Here is a 14646-nt window from a genome sequence, read left to right as displayed (position 1 = left end):
CCATTTCAAATAAGTGAATTTTGCAGATTACTGTTGTCAGTTTAAATCCTTTTTTTTTCCTCTATAACTCTCTAGTCTGCAAATGAACCTGTCCAGCCAGATCTCTAAAATGGTGCCTGTAAGTGTTCACAGCAGTATAAGGATAGTGCTAACGTGCAGTATGTGTGCGTTGTGTATTTAAGCTAAGGACCAGATACTGAATTGCAATGTCAGTGCATTTGAATATCCTCCCAAAATCTAAACAAACAAAGAATAGAGGGAGATTGCTTTTAATGCTCATCTTGTTTCCAAACAAGAGGCAGCTCTGCACTTTATTGCTATGTCTTCCATACTGAAACATGTAGAAGCTTGTAAATACAAAAAATTTGGTGCTACACTTTACGTCCTGTTAGACGCATGCACTGAGCTTTTCATTCTCCACTTCTTGGAAACAGTTAAACACTAACAGTTATCTGAGATGCTGTAAAACATGCTTAGATGGAGACATCTGTATCATAGGAATGATATACATACTTAGATGGAGACATTGTGTATCATAGGAAAGTTTGTTTCACCGTAAAAGATCATTTTAATAATTAGTTCATAACAGGGTTTTGGGGTCTGGAAGGACGTTTCCTTTACAATAGGAAGTGAATCTACTTTTCCCCCAACAAAGAGTGGTTTGCATGTGGGTCTGCTAATTAGTATGGCTATTTCCTGTTTTGTTGATGAGGCTTTAATAAATGTCAAGGGTAAAGCCATGAAGATCTCCCAATTAGGCTTTGCATTTGTAAAACCCAACCCCTTTGCTTTTGTGTGAAGATGACAGTTCCAACTGCAGCCTCAGCCTAACAGGGCTCAAGGGAAAGGATACTTCTCTGGTTTTATTGAAAACAAGGCCAGTTTGGTCCAGTGAGAATACCAGCACTGGTCACAGTGCAGAGTCATTTTTAACAATGAATATTTACCAAGCTTTGTCACTGCTGTCATGGTGGTTTTACTGTTTTGGGGTTGTTTTATTTTATTTTGTTTTGGGTTTCTTTTGTGGTTTGGATTTTTTTGGTTGGGTTGGTTTTCTTTTCCCCAGATCAGCAATAGACTTAAAAAAAAAAAAAAATTAACAGTAAATCAGAAGAAATCATAGCACGTAAAGCAGCTGTCAAAACCTAATCGGAGGATAAAGAATTAAATGTGTTATTGCAGACTGGAGTGATCAGCTTGCCCTCCTATCATTTGCATTTTGGAAGTCTTTCCTAAAAGAGGAGCTAAGGGGAGCAGAGGGCTGGGTGCAGGCGCGTGCGCCGCGGATCTGTGCCGAAGATGAATTGTTCTCTAACGCTCGTTTGAGCTCACTCCTGCTTGGCTTAGCTGCTCTGGGCTTTTCGTACGTGGTGTGAGCCTAACTGTACTGCAAGTCAACATTAACAGATGGATTGCCCTAAGCAAGGGAAAACCACAACAAAATCTAGTGAAAGTGGAAGATTGAAGCTTTTTATTGTTAAGCCTTATTAAAACCTTGGCATGTGCACAGCTTTTAACCATTTAATGCCTAGATCTAATGATATGTCTCGGGTATGGTTTCTCTCCTGCACTAATTAAGTGTGTAGAAGATAGAAGGCGTTACCAGCTAAAATTTTCCAAATAAAAATTCATGCAGGCATGGGATTGCTTCGACTCTGTTTGCAGTTTCTTGCCAATGATGTTGCTGACTTCCTTTAACTATTGATGAGGAGGAGCAGCAGTGCATGAATTAGACTACTCTGCATTCGGATTTTTCATCATCTATTTTAATTCTGTTTCACTATATGCTCCCAGCAGATTTCTGTGGACACAGGGGCCTAAATGCAATGAGAGCTCTATATAAAATTATTCCAAATTAAGGGATGATCGAAAAGGGAGCATGTTTATTATGAACCTGGATAGAATGCCACAAAGCTGATTTCATGAACACGATCTTTGTCATTTTACTTTTGTATCATGTCATAGTGTAGCTTATTAAAAATGGAGCGTTTCCTGATGTCACGAGTCCTAATGTATTTAGTGGCTAACAAAACATTTTGGGAGATGTGCAAAATACTTTATAATAAGTAAGTTAACAATGTCCCCTTGTCTCTAAGGAAATGTATGTAATACCTGTATCTTTGGCAAGTGTATGGCTGCACTACCTTGCAGCCATAATGGAAACAGGCCTTTTGGATTCCAGGTGTGGATTGGCCAGGAATCCCTGTGTGTCAGCACTGCTTTAAATGTGTGTATGTTGAAGAAACCAAGTGAACTACTTCCTCTGACTTTGCAGGATCTAAATGCAGTGTCTAAGAAGGTAATAAGCCCCAAGTCAGACTAAAGTTTTTTCTTGGTATTCTCGAAGAGAAGAGAGTTACCATTTTTTATTTTTCTGTCAAAGCTTTTACACTTTTATCCAAGTATATCCTAGTAACTAAACAATATACAATTCAGCTTGCAGGAGCTTTACTTGGCTTATGTTCAACAAAGATAGCAAGTGTCAGGCAGGAAGATGTGTTCAGAGTAACCTTACCTTCAGGAGTGTCCCATTTATCAGTATCCCTACAATGGCCAGGAAAATAAATGACATAATCATTAGCTACAAAGGGCTTCCAGTAACTGATTACCCTACTAACCTGAAAAAGGTGGTGAGAGTAGGCTATTCTGCAGGCTTTTTTTTTTCCTGAGAACCTAAAAGAGGAGACAAAATGTTTGTGATAACACAGTGCTGAATATATACCTTCTGTATAAGGTGACTGAACACTAAGGAAAACAAAAAGAATCCCACAGACAACCCCACAATAATTTCAGAACCATAAAAAGCTCTGATTAAGGGCATTCATCTGTATTTGGATTGTGCTTGAGATCACATCTATGCCTAACACTCACAGATAATATTGGTTATCTGGCTGAAGGTACTTCTACTCTCATTGCCTAAAATATTCCAGTTTACAAATGTCATGAGCACTGAGAGCTAGTTTTTAATGTCAATTATGTTTTGTTTCTGTAAAATAGTTTCAAAGTAAGCTTTAGTTGATTAGTAAATTCTGTTTCTTTAGCTAATGGGGTATAATTTAAAAATATTGTAGATACCATTAGGTTCCTTTAATCTGGAGAAAAAAAAATCTTTTGTCTCAGTGTGTCAGTAAGATCTCTTCATTCTGCAAGAGAGTCAGGTTTCCTTCTAATTAAAGATGAAAAAGCTAGGCAGCAAAAATTCAAATTGTAGATTACGAGAGTGCCCTCTGGTGGCTCTGATACCATTCCGGAGTGGTGCAGGCACATGTGTGTGTCCTTTGCTGGCTTTTTGCAGTGCAGCACGTCTTAGTAATCAAGCAATGCTTTCTTGCTTTATTTCTTCGTGATCTGGAGTTTGTGCAGCTTAAACATTTAGATGCTTTCAGGTATCATGCATAATTTTCTTTTCAGGAATGTACACTACAACATGGAGGTATAAATACACCACGACCTCCCCAAGAAGCCAGTAGATATAACCTCTAAACAGTGGCAGTGACTGATTTTCATTTAGTCAGTGAACACATTTGAAGAAAAGAGAAGCAGTACAAGTTTGTAAAGCTTTATTCATTATTATTTCAGTATTTTTATTAGTGTGAGCTCTTTCCTTTTCTCTGCCTTAATCTCTGCAGGAGGGTTGTACTGTTCATTCTGCACTCATAAACCTTGTGGCTGCCTGTTCTTCTTTGAGTTTTGCAGTAAATAATCACTTGAGAAATCTCTCTGCTAGATGCCAAACTTACTGGAAATTCTGCCTGGTGAATTAGGTTCTTAAAATTATTCACACACACACAGAAATATCCACGAAGAGTACTTTTTTTGTAGAAGAGCTGCTCTCTTTAATTGTTGTAAATGGCACTGAAAATCTCCCTGTCCTCTTTCAACCGACTAACAATGCTGCGTGCTGCAAATTAAAGTGAAGCCAGGCTGCCTTCGGATGGTGCACTCTTTGCAGCTAGAAGGATTTGTGGCGTGGTGCCACAGTGTGTCAGCTGTACATGGTTGGTTTTGCTAAGAATAGCCTCTGTGCCATTGAGAAGAATGAGTGAAATCTGGCTGTATGGATACCTGACTGTGGGCAGTGTGACGCCTCGCTCTGATTCAATGGGCCAGGAGATGGTGCAGGTTTCCTGAGGGAATAACAGTCTGTGATTCTTCAGAGAAACTGGGAATTTGTTTGTTGTTCTGGAGAAAAACACAAGTATTTCCCAAAAATCCCCACAACATTTGCAGAATCACTGCCTTAAAAATCAAAGGCAGTGTTAAAAAATTCTCAAATACTATCTGTGTTCAGGAGTATAGCATACAGAAAAGGTAGGAAGTTTAGAGTTTGTTAATTTTTCACCACAAAACCAATTCAGAACATAAGTAATTGTAATATGCTATCCATGAGTAAATATCTCAAAAGATTTACAGGATCACATGATGCTAAGGGTTGGAACCGACCTCCAGAGATCATCGAGTCCAACTCCCCTGCCAGAGCAGGACCATAGAATCCAGCACAGGTTGCACAGGAATGCATCCACATGGGGGCTGAAAGTCTCCAGAAAAGAAGACTCCACAACCTCTCTGGGCAGCCTGTTCCCGTGCTCTGTGACCCTCACAGTGAAGAAGTTCCTCCTTATGTTGAGGTGGAACCTCCTGTGCTGGAGTTTCTATCCATTGCCCCTTGTCATATGCCAGGGTGCAAGTGAGCAGAGCCTGTCCCCTCCCTCTTGACCCCCAGCCCTCAGATATTTATAAACATTTATTAAATCCCCTCTCTGTCTTCTCTTCTCCAGACGAAAGAGCCCCAAGGCTCTCAGCCTCTCCTCATAGGGCAGTGCTCCAGTCGCTTCATCACTCTTATAGCCTTCTTTTGGACTCTTTTCAGTAGATCCCTGTCCTTCTTGTACTGGGGAGCCCAAAACTGGGCTGCCATTTATCATTCTTACTTCCAATAAATCCTACCTCAGCACAGATATTGATGTTTTCTTTAATTTTATAGAAGTCAATGGAGATCTCTGTTGCATTAAAGTCTACTTGGCATTTCAGAGTACTGTGCCCAGACTCTTATCTACACATTTTTGGTTGTCTATGTCACTAAACAGATATATTTTTTTTTTTTTGGGTGGAGGTGGATTTCCTGCTTTCCTGGCTCCTTATTGTCACAGAAAATGATTTCTTTCTGAAATTCGGAACCCACTTTTTTTGTGTGTGTATCTCTCTATCACTTTAATTAGCAGGATCTCAGAACCGATGATAGTTTTGCCTCATGGATGTTTCCAACCACTTGGTGTTCTGTCAAATGCATCATCTATATGGGTGAATCTGTTCACAGAAAGTTTCTACTCTAGGAAGGATGAAGGTTTTTTGGATGCAACATTAATGATTTTGAAATCATCCCTGAGTCCTGTGCTGTCAACATAATTAAAAAGAAATAATGAAAAAGCAAATGCAGCTTCTTAGATAACATCTAATTTAAGCAATGTCTGAAACAACTTTTCTGATATTAGAGCATTATGGTTTTGTGACACATCATTACTTTGTGTTACTTTCTGCAAGGAAAAGCACACAAGTAGTTTTTTGAAGGGATCATTTCTAACAAACAATCCAGAATTATTGCTGGGATCTACCCTGGCCTGGTGTCTGTATAGCTAATCGGTATCCCTAGCACTTCTTGTGCTTGTTTGTACCATATCCCAGAAAAAGAAAGCATTAAAAGGAGTGTGTCCAGCAGATTGAGGGACGTTCTCCTCCCCCTCTACTCTGCCATGGTGAGACTGCACCTGGAATATTCCATCCAGTTTTGGGCTCCCCAGTTCAAGAGGGAGAGGGATCTACTTGAGAGAGTCCAGCAGAGGGCTACCAGTATGATGAAGGGACTGGAGCGCTGCCCCTATGAGGAGAGGCTGAGAGCCTTGGGGCTCTTTCGTCTGGAGAAGTCTGAGAGAGGGGATTCAAATAATGTTTATAAATATCTGAGGGCTGTGTGTCAAGAGGGAGGGGACAGGCTCTGCTCACTTGCACCCTGGCATAGGACAAGGGGCAATGGATAGAAACTCCAGCACAGGAGGTCCCACTCAACATGAGGAGGAACTTCTTCGCTCTGAGGGTCACAGAGCACTGGAACAGGCTGCCCAAAGAGGTTGTAGAGTCTTCTTCTCTGGAGACTTTCAAGCCCCATCTGGATGTGTTCCTGTGTGACCTGTGCTGGATTCTATGGTTCTGCTCTGGCAGGGGGGGAGTTGGACTCGATGTTCTGTTGAGGTCTGTTCCAACCCCTAACATCACGTATTCTTCACACACATCTCTTCACATCTGTGAAGAGAATGATTAGAAACTGTACTTCTTTTTAATCTCCTTTTTCCCCTCTTCCTCATCAGTGCCATTCCTTGAGGAATGTAATTTTGAAATAATTTATTGTGGTTTTGTTATCTCTTGCTTGGGGCCATGGTCTTTAACTGCGAAGTAGTGCAACAGGTTGTGCTTAACTACAAAATTTGCTTGAGAAGCTCTTGCCTCCCTGTTGAAAATGAAGCCATGATTACATCTGTGGTTGGGAGGATAGGTAAAATAAAATGCTAAGTCGTAAATAACACGGCACTTGTATTTATTTTGCTTTCTTATACTGAGTAAATAATCCCTAAATTTTTAAGAAAAAAGGAACAGTACTTCATAGATGTAAACCATAGTAGATATTTTTCTTTTCTTGAAACGTTATATGTGTTGATGTATCAAGTAGCCAGTAAATGTAAAATTACATCTGTGCTGCCATTTATCAAGAGTTTATTTGTTTCTCACTTTGAGGACAATTAATAGCAGCAGCCTTGTTTAAACTTCCTGCCTTAGTATCAATCAATAATCACTCATTCCAGAAAGCTGTACTTCTGAAAGGTCTAGCATTAAATAAAAAGCTGACATTTCACAGATTGACTTCTCTGCCCAGTGAAGAATGTAACTATCTTACATTTCAATCTTTTAGCATTCATGTGTTTTGTCTGCATTTTTACACCAAAGTAGTATGTTTTGTGAGGTTGCCAGCAAGCAGTAGAGAACATTTTAAGGACCTGTTCTCACATTGTTTGGTTCTCCCTGAATTTATGCTGTCAGCACCTTCTTTTCCTGGTTTCAGTGATCAGCATTGACCACAACTGTACAGGTAGGGCACCACTTGCAGAATGAGATGTTTGAAGTGGGCCAGGAAACAAAGAGGATGCATACAAAAAGGAGATAGATCTTCACACCAGCTGCAGTTGTTCCTTTGCTTCGCTTTACACACAGGCTTGGTGCTTTTGTAGTGCCTTGTGGAGAATGTGAGCTTGTTGTGTTTCAGTGTGTTGAACTCTCTTATATTTCGAGCAGGGGGAGAGATGGGTTTTGGCAGTGCAGTGTACCTGAAGATGAGAAGAATTTGAAATAGCAGAAGTTCGTATTTTGGTATAGTATACATTGGAAGATGCAAAACAACTGAGTACTTTAAAGACATTTGTTGCTTTATTGTGTAGAAAAAGCCATGACAGCAGTCTATTAAGACTTTATAAAGTTCGGGTGCAGCAAGAAAGAAGTGTTACCATATCACTTCTTACTGTAATAAATTTAAGTGGTCTGCTTGTTATTAGAATGCTGGTCAGGAAGGAAATAGAAGTCTGTCCTTTTTTATACCTTTTTTAAGGAAAAAAAAAAGGTTACACACTTCAGAATGCAGAAAAGACAGAAATTAAAAGCTTAAATAACTGCTAACAGCAGGGTACATCGGTTGTGGGGGGGACTTCTTAAATGACTTTGACAGCTTTTGCAGGTGCATGGCACTATGTCACTTTGCCTAGTGGAGTGCTGAAAAAAATTTATGGTTCTCCTTTTGGAATTTATTAAGAGTTTCTTTCTTTCTCTGCAAAGTAGTCTGCATATACCCCTCCTCTGCAGTTGTTTTTATTACAGTTCCTAGAGGAAAGTCACCCATTCAGGAACATGTGTTGCTTGTTGTCTACATGACTAGCTTACGGAGCTGTAAACTCTGGAGAAAGTTGCTATTTACAGCCAGATATTTTTCTGTCTTTCTCCTTTTGGTTTTTTCTTTTTCCTTTGTATGTAAATCTCATTTTCTTTGGTCTAGTTCTTGTGAGCCTTCTTATATAATGCTGTACCCCTAAACATTTAAATGGATAACAAAGCTAGTTTCTTGAAGAGAGAGTCTGGCTATCAGGAAATACACATTTTTGGTTTAGTTTAGTTTTGGGTTTCTCAATGGATACTCTGTTATGTTCTTGCTTTTACTAACACCCTCTCATGGTACTGTTTGTACATGTTCTGAGGAGGGACCACTGCCTGTGGGTTTTTGCTAATTCTAATTAATCGTATTCATCTCATTTCTCAAAGGCACAACTTTCTGTTTCATCTTTTTTTCCTTTTTTTTTTCATTTTGTTGTTGGTTGTGTTGTTGTTGTTCTTCTTTTTTCCTGAATTTTTGAAGATTTGCTACCTATGCTCTTGGAAACATTTTTATTATTTCAACAAGTCAGCAAGAGCTATCTTGTGGGAATTCATTCCCTTGACAAGTTAATCCATCTACAGCTAAACAGGAGCTGGTTTTGGTTTTGTTTTCTACAATTTTTCAACATTTTTAGAGAACCTTCTTTCCTGCAAAATATTGGCTGTATGTCAGTAGAAGTGAATATGATGGCAGCATCTAATTCTGATGCAAATTCCCATAAAGTGAGACACAGGCAGGGTTTTGCCTTGCAAGTCAGTTCAGGGTTAGGGCTTTAAATTACAATGAGTGCCACATCAGGATTTTCCTGGGGGAGGTAGTGGATTACAAGTGTTACAGGAACAAAGTATTTTAGTTGTCCCAGTGAAGAGAAATAAAACTGAAAACAGTAGGTGTAGTTGTAGCAGTAATCAGTAAGGTAGCCACTTAAAAATATCAATGAAGACAGTGATTAACCTCCCTTCAGTTGCAAAGAGTGATATGATTGATGAACAACACTGATGGGAATGGCACAAAGATCCCACAAAACTGATGAAGAGTTAGAAATATCAGTAATTGTTTTCTTTGCATTCCATCTGATAACTTTTGCTCAGTATGAAGCTTAATTTGGATTCTTTCATAGTTTTTAGTTGTGTAATAATTCTTTTATCTTCTACCAACTGCTACTTGGTGTAATGCATTAACAATCATGTTTTGTTTTTGTGGATGAAGAACTGGGGAAAAAGTGATATCAGAACTTTCTGCTTTAATTGCTGAACAAGAAAAATGTGTCAGTCCATAAAAAGTGAACATAGAAACGTTCTTGACAACAAAGGAGGATGGGGGGAGGAGTTACAGAGAGTATCCTGGTACAGGTAGAACATTGGCAACATCTGTAATAGGTGATGTACTGAAATCCTCACAATACAAGATTTCCAAGCTCCTTGTAGTCTGAAATTAAGACTGTATTTCTTCCCTTATCAGGGTTTTCTTATAGGTTTAGGCATTTGATGAACTGCACAACAAGATGTGGGCAGTAGGACTTCTTTTTTTATTTACATATGATTTTATTTAAAGTTAGCTAACCTGTTTTCCCTTTGCACAAATTCTACACATATGTCTGTAAATTATGGCCATTTTCCCAAGGTTTAGAATCTCTCCAGCTGATGATTGCCAGCATAGGTAATCTTTGCAGGTGTTTGATGCCAAATAAGAGATGCACAGACCTTAAGACAGTCATTACACAAGTCACTAAAAATTCTTGACTTAAATGTTCTGGTCATGATAAAGACTTTTTTTAAAGTACTGTAGAAATCTTCAGCCTGGTTCTGTTTGCTAAATAATAATGTGATATAACAGGTTAGTGAGTACTCAGTTTGGGTAGTGTGTGAATTTACAGCACACCACCTACTCTACACAGGCTCCCCATGGGATGCTCTGAGTATAGACTAGCATAGAGTTAACTGTAATTTACAGTAAATTATCCTGCACAAAGGCATTCTAAGTGCAAGGGGTTTGAGCTATACTATTAGCATACTACTAGCATACTATTTACCCTGCAGTTCTGTTTAGCACTATAACATAAGTACAGCTCTATAAAGAGACTCCTGACTTCCTTGCATTTGCTACTTCAAAAATCCCTTTTTCTTCATGCTTAGTAGATCACATCGGCCAGTACTTGCCAACCATTTCTGTCAGAAACTAGTAAAGCACAGTGCTTTTTTGTGATATGCCTTCAAGAAAGGGTAGCTGTTAGACTTGCTTTTCCTCCAGTTGCCAGTCTTCTGCTAATCAAGGTTTTGCATAAATAATACAGCCCTTCACAGGCCGTGAAGAAAAGTAGTTCTTATGCTCTTTAGTTGATGATGCCTGAGGACTACACATCCTCATCCTCTTAGAGCAATCTTTGAAGGCTTGACTGATACATAGTTTTCCTTGGCAAGTGCTCTGGAAGTCTTAATGAGTAAAGTAACAGTCTCCAAATAAGTAATGATTAATTAGAAAAATGTTGATTTTCTGTTCTCCAGACTCGTTTCAACCAACATCTCAGTAACCAAGATTGTGCCTTGGATAAGGAGGATGATGATGAAATGGAGAGAACAAGCAAGTAAGAAGCCTGTTTGGTTTTGTGTGTATGTTTTGGAGAAAGGGTAACTAGTGTTCTCGAGCAAAGCTCAGATCAAGTGATACATGTCCAGGCTGCTAGCTTGATTCTCCATCTAGATCATGTCAAGTAGTTAAACATTAAATGTGTTTTTAGAAAGAGGGGCAAGCTGTTATATTTTTCCATTGTTTATAGTGCCTAGAAGAGCTTGACAATAATCATGAGTATTCACCAACTCATAACGCAAAGCAGCAGCAAAATAATGGCAATGATGGTTGAGGCCCCATCCCTGGAGGTGTTTAAGGCCAGGCTGGATGAGGCTCTGTCCAGCCTGATGTAGTGTGAGGTGTCCCTGCCCATGGCAGGGGGGTTGGAACTGGATGATCCTTGTGGTCCCTTCCAACCCTGACCAATTCTATGATTCTGTGATCTATTCTTTAAGTCTTGTGTTGTGGTCATAACAATGGAAAGTTTTCTGAAGGGTCTGAAAGAGCAATATTGCCTTGTGAGTTGTATATCAAGGTAATCCTGTGTGTGAGTTAGAAGAAAATCAGAAGTTTAGGCTTAAGTTGCATTGATGCATTCTCTGGTTGAGGTCAGGAGACTATTTTTGGTAATAAACATATGGATATATAAACTGTGAAGGGCCTTTAAAGCAAAGTCAAGCAGCCTAAGCCATCATGCAGTAGGGAAGAGGGAGCTACTGAAGCGTTCAAATGGTATCATTTAAACAGGGAGCTGTGGAATTACCCTTTGTAAATGGCATTCTGGGTAGGCAGTGATAGGGAAAGACTGCAGCAGTATGTGGGTCAGTAGTAAGTGTATTGCAGTGAATAAAAGAGAAAAAAAGAGACACAAGCACCAGTTTTCCTAGGAGATAGGCAGTACTCCAGTAAAACTGCCATATGGCACAAGAAGAGTTGCAGTATGGGAGTCTTGTCACTGAAACAAAGTGTGTGGCTAGTCAGCTGGAAAGCTGTAGCAACACTTACCTAGATATAAGGTACAGATAAGGGAAAAAAGGAACCAGTTTTGGAGAAACTGGAATATTTGGAGGGAAGATTAGGGAAGTAATATTAAGGTGTTACAGTGGTTGGGGAAGAGCCAGGAGACAGGAAAACCAGGCAAGGGTACCTGCATCTCCATAGATATCATACGTCTCTGTTCAGGAAAATTCTTGAGTAGAAAGAAATTCCAGGTTCATGTTCCTGTTTAGAAGATTTAGAATGCATTCTCCTACTTCCTTCCAGGAGTGACTGTGTTTAAAAAAGTCTTTTATGTTCCTAGCTGATGGAAAAGTTTTTTGTTTACAGGTTATCATCAGAAGACGGTGAAGAAGCTTCTGCTTACTTTTATGACAGTGATGATTCTGGTGAAACTGGGATACCTCCTCAACATCAAGGAGAAATGGACTTGCTTGGGGAGATTTTGGACACGCTGAGCACACATAGTTCAGATCAAGGAAAGCTCTCAGGAGCAAAGAGCCTGGATTTCTTTAGGTCAATGGATGACATTGATTACAAGACTGCGGTTAGTTTTCTGCTTTCATTTGAAAAGCAATTCCAATCCCTTTACAGTGGAATCCTGCACTTGCAGAACCAGTGACATGCACCTCAAATATGGCAGCAGCAACCTTAGAATGATTAGTGTGTTTTGCTAGAACTGCATAAAAGTACACCCTTGCTGGCCACTGCCTGATGGTTTTTGACCAGACAAGAGATTGGTTACACTTTTGTCCAGTTTACCAAGTCATCTGGAACCTCATTTTCCCCTTGAAACAGTAACCAAATTCAGAGCTGTCAATAATGTAATAACTTTCTTAATCAGATAATGCTATATTTGTCTGTGCAACCTGGTATTCTCAGAGCTGTTTTTAGTTGTGTTTTTTTTTTTATTGCAGTTTAGAAGGTATTTATTTCCATTTTGACCTTGCATCCTTAAACTAGTCATAGTGATATGGTGATGTTTCCATCTTAAGTTATGGGATCCACGTGATAATAGCACCTGAAACACTGATAGAATTAATGCTGGAGAGCTTTCTAAGAGGGCTTCTTGTTTTGTTTTTAGGTACAGTTGTGCAGGTCCTGTAGTGTAAACAAACTGCTTGCCTACAATTTTAAAACCCTCACCAAGTCACTGCTGTGATGTTAGCCAAAAAAACCCCAAAACAATAGTGCTTTTGAACTCCACCTCGTATCAGCTGTCCAACATTTATTTTTGCTGAAAGGGATCTTAAAGTAGAAGATTCCTTACTGGAACAGCACATTCTGATGCAAATATTTAAAAGCTTGTAAAATTTTCTCTTAAGAGTGTCACACAGGGGTCACATTAATAAAATGCCCATTTTTGTTTCTTTGGCCAAAAAACTTTAATATTGCAAGTTGGTATAATCAATTACTGAAGCAAGGAGGAAATACCATCTGGTTTTAATTTTAGTCAGCTCCTTTTCATTTTATAGGTACAAACCAGCAAAGCGTGCCTTTGTTCACTGTCTAAGCTGCTTGGGCAAAGATTGAATGGACAGGGGAGACAGAAATCCTTCCTGTTCACAAAGGTGATCCTTAGGATAAGAGACAGAACATTCTGGTGTGAAAACACTTGGTCTGACATTGGACTTGGGGTTTTTGGTTTGTAACACTGAACCCTGAAAGGGATCCATGATCTAGGAACACACAAAATCCATGACAGTATTTTTGTTTCAAAAGTGCCAGTGTAGAGATGCTTCTGGTGACTTTAAAAACATGTTCTTCCTTCCTAGAACAAGTCAAATGCACCTAGTGAGAGCAACCTTACCCTGCTCTGCAGCAGTGCTAGTGATCAAGCAGAGTGGCACCTCGGGCAGGATGACAGTATCCTCCACGGGAAGCAGCTCCCTCCGTCACCAAGGAAGCAGGTTTCTTCTGGTGGCCATAGAGAGTCTCTCTCAAGGCTGGAAGAAGAAAGGAGTGACAACACCTTTATTACTGACAAGAAGGACACCAGGAGTATGACGTCGCCATCTCCAGAACGGTCAAGTGCCCCGTTTGCTTCTCTAGAAAGTTTCAAAGCAGGCTATTCTTCCTCCAAGTATGCAAAACAGAATGAAACACTAAGCAGTACCTCAGAAAATCAGCTCCCAGCAGGTCTTGCTCAACATCCATCCATTCTGGTCCCTTGGGAGAAAGATGGAAAGGAAGGCAATGAAACTCTGGAAGAGGGTGGGCTTCTTCAAGAAGTGGTGTCATTATGTAAACTGAGTTCTGCTTTTCACTATGGTTTAAATATTTCAAAGGATAGCTTATCCAGCAGTACCAGTGGAAAGAAAACGTAAGAAAACAATGAGAAACTTGACTCCCATCAGAAGTTAGAGGGAGAGACTACTCAGGACTCCATATAGCTCCGTGTAACATGATAACCAAAAGATGAAAAAAGGAATCAGAGGTCTTTGATTATAAAACCAATTCTCTTCAGCTGAGTATGCATCTTCTACCATTGGGACACCCCCTTCTATGTTTACTCAGTTCATTTGTTGGCTGCAGTTAGGTCCACAAAATAGAACTAGATTTATGAATGCACTCTTAAATCAGGTACTAGTTAGTCTTTGTGTTAAAAATGCAGCGGGTGTATGGTGCTTCCTAGCATTTACTTCCTCTGAGCAGCAGGAAAGGTATCACCTAACAGGTAACCAGGTTTTGAAGGTACTATATTAATCCCAGTAGGCATGAAATGAACCAAGCAATCTGATTTGCCTGAAATGTACAAATGTTAATATTTGTGATGAATAATAATTGCCTTAATCTTTTGAGAAGAGGTTTAACTATCTTACATACACATGTACAAAACAGCAATAATGATTTTCAATGGTGAGAATTTGCTTCAGCAAAGCAGGGAGGAAAGGGAACTTTTTTTTTTCAGATTAAAGAACTTGTGAGTGTAACTTGGAATTTACTCCAAACTAAAACTGTGGCCCTGTCTTCCAGGTTTCAAAAAGGTAGCACATGCTTTTCTCTCTTCTGTAAAGGACATGAAGTGCTGAATTACAATGTGACATTGATTAACTTTTGTTTACAACTAAGACACTTTAAAGACACATTATCTGATTTCCCTAAGTAGACTA

The 14646-nt window shown here is 39.4% G+C and overlaps 1 protein-coding gene across 1 annotated transcript in view; it reads left to right on the top strand.

Annotated features, from left to right (window-relative positions):
* Positions 1-13860, top strand: part of DENND1B (DENN domain containing 1B) — a 161506-nt gene extending 147646 nt beyond the window's left edge. Inside the window, exons 21-23 of the mRNA XM_054384311.1 lie at positions 10474-10553; positions 11864-12080; positions 13309-13860. Of these exons, the coding sequence (XP_054240286.1) occupies positions 10474-10553; positions 11864-12080; positions 13309-13860 (849 nt within the window). The remainder of the gene's footprint in view (positions 1-10473; positions 10554-11863; positions 12081-13308) is intronic.
* Positions 13861-14646: the final 786 nt, after the last annotated feature.

Source organism: Indicator indicator, chromosome 10 (genome assembly GCF_027791375.1).
Source record: "Indicator indicator isolate 239-I01 chromosome 10, UM_Iind_1.1, whole genome shotgun sequence".
NCBI lineage: Eukaryota > Metazoa > Chordata > Aves > Piciformes > Indicatoridae > Indicator > Indicator indicator.
This window is presented reverse-complemented; position numbering and strand designations above follow the sequence as displayed.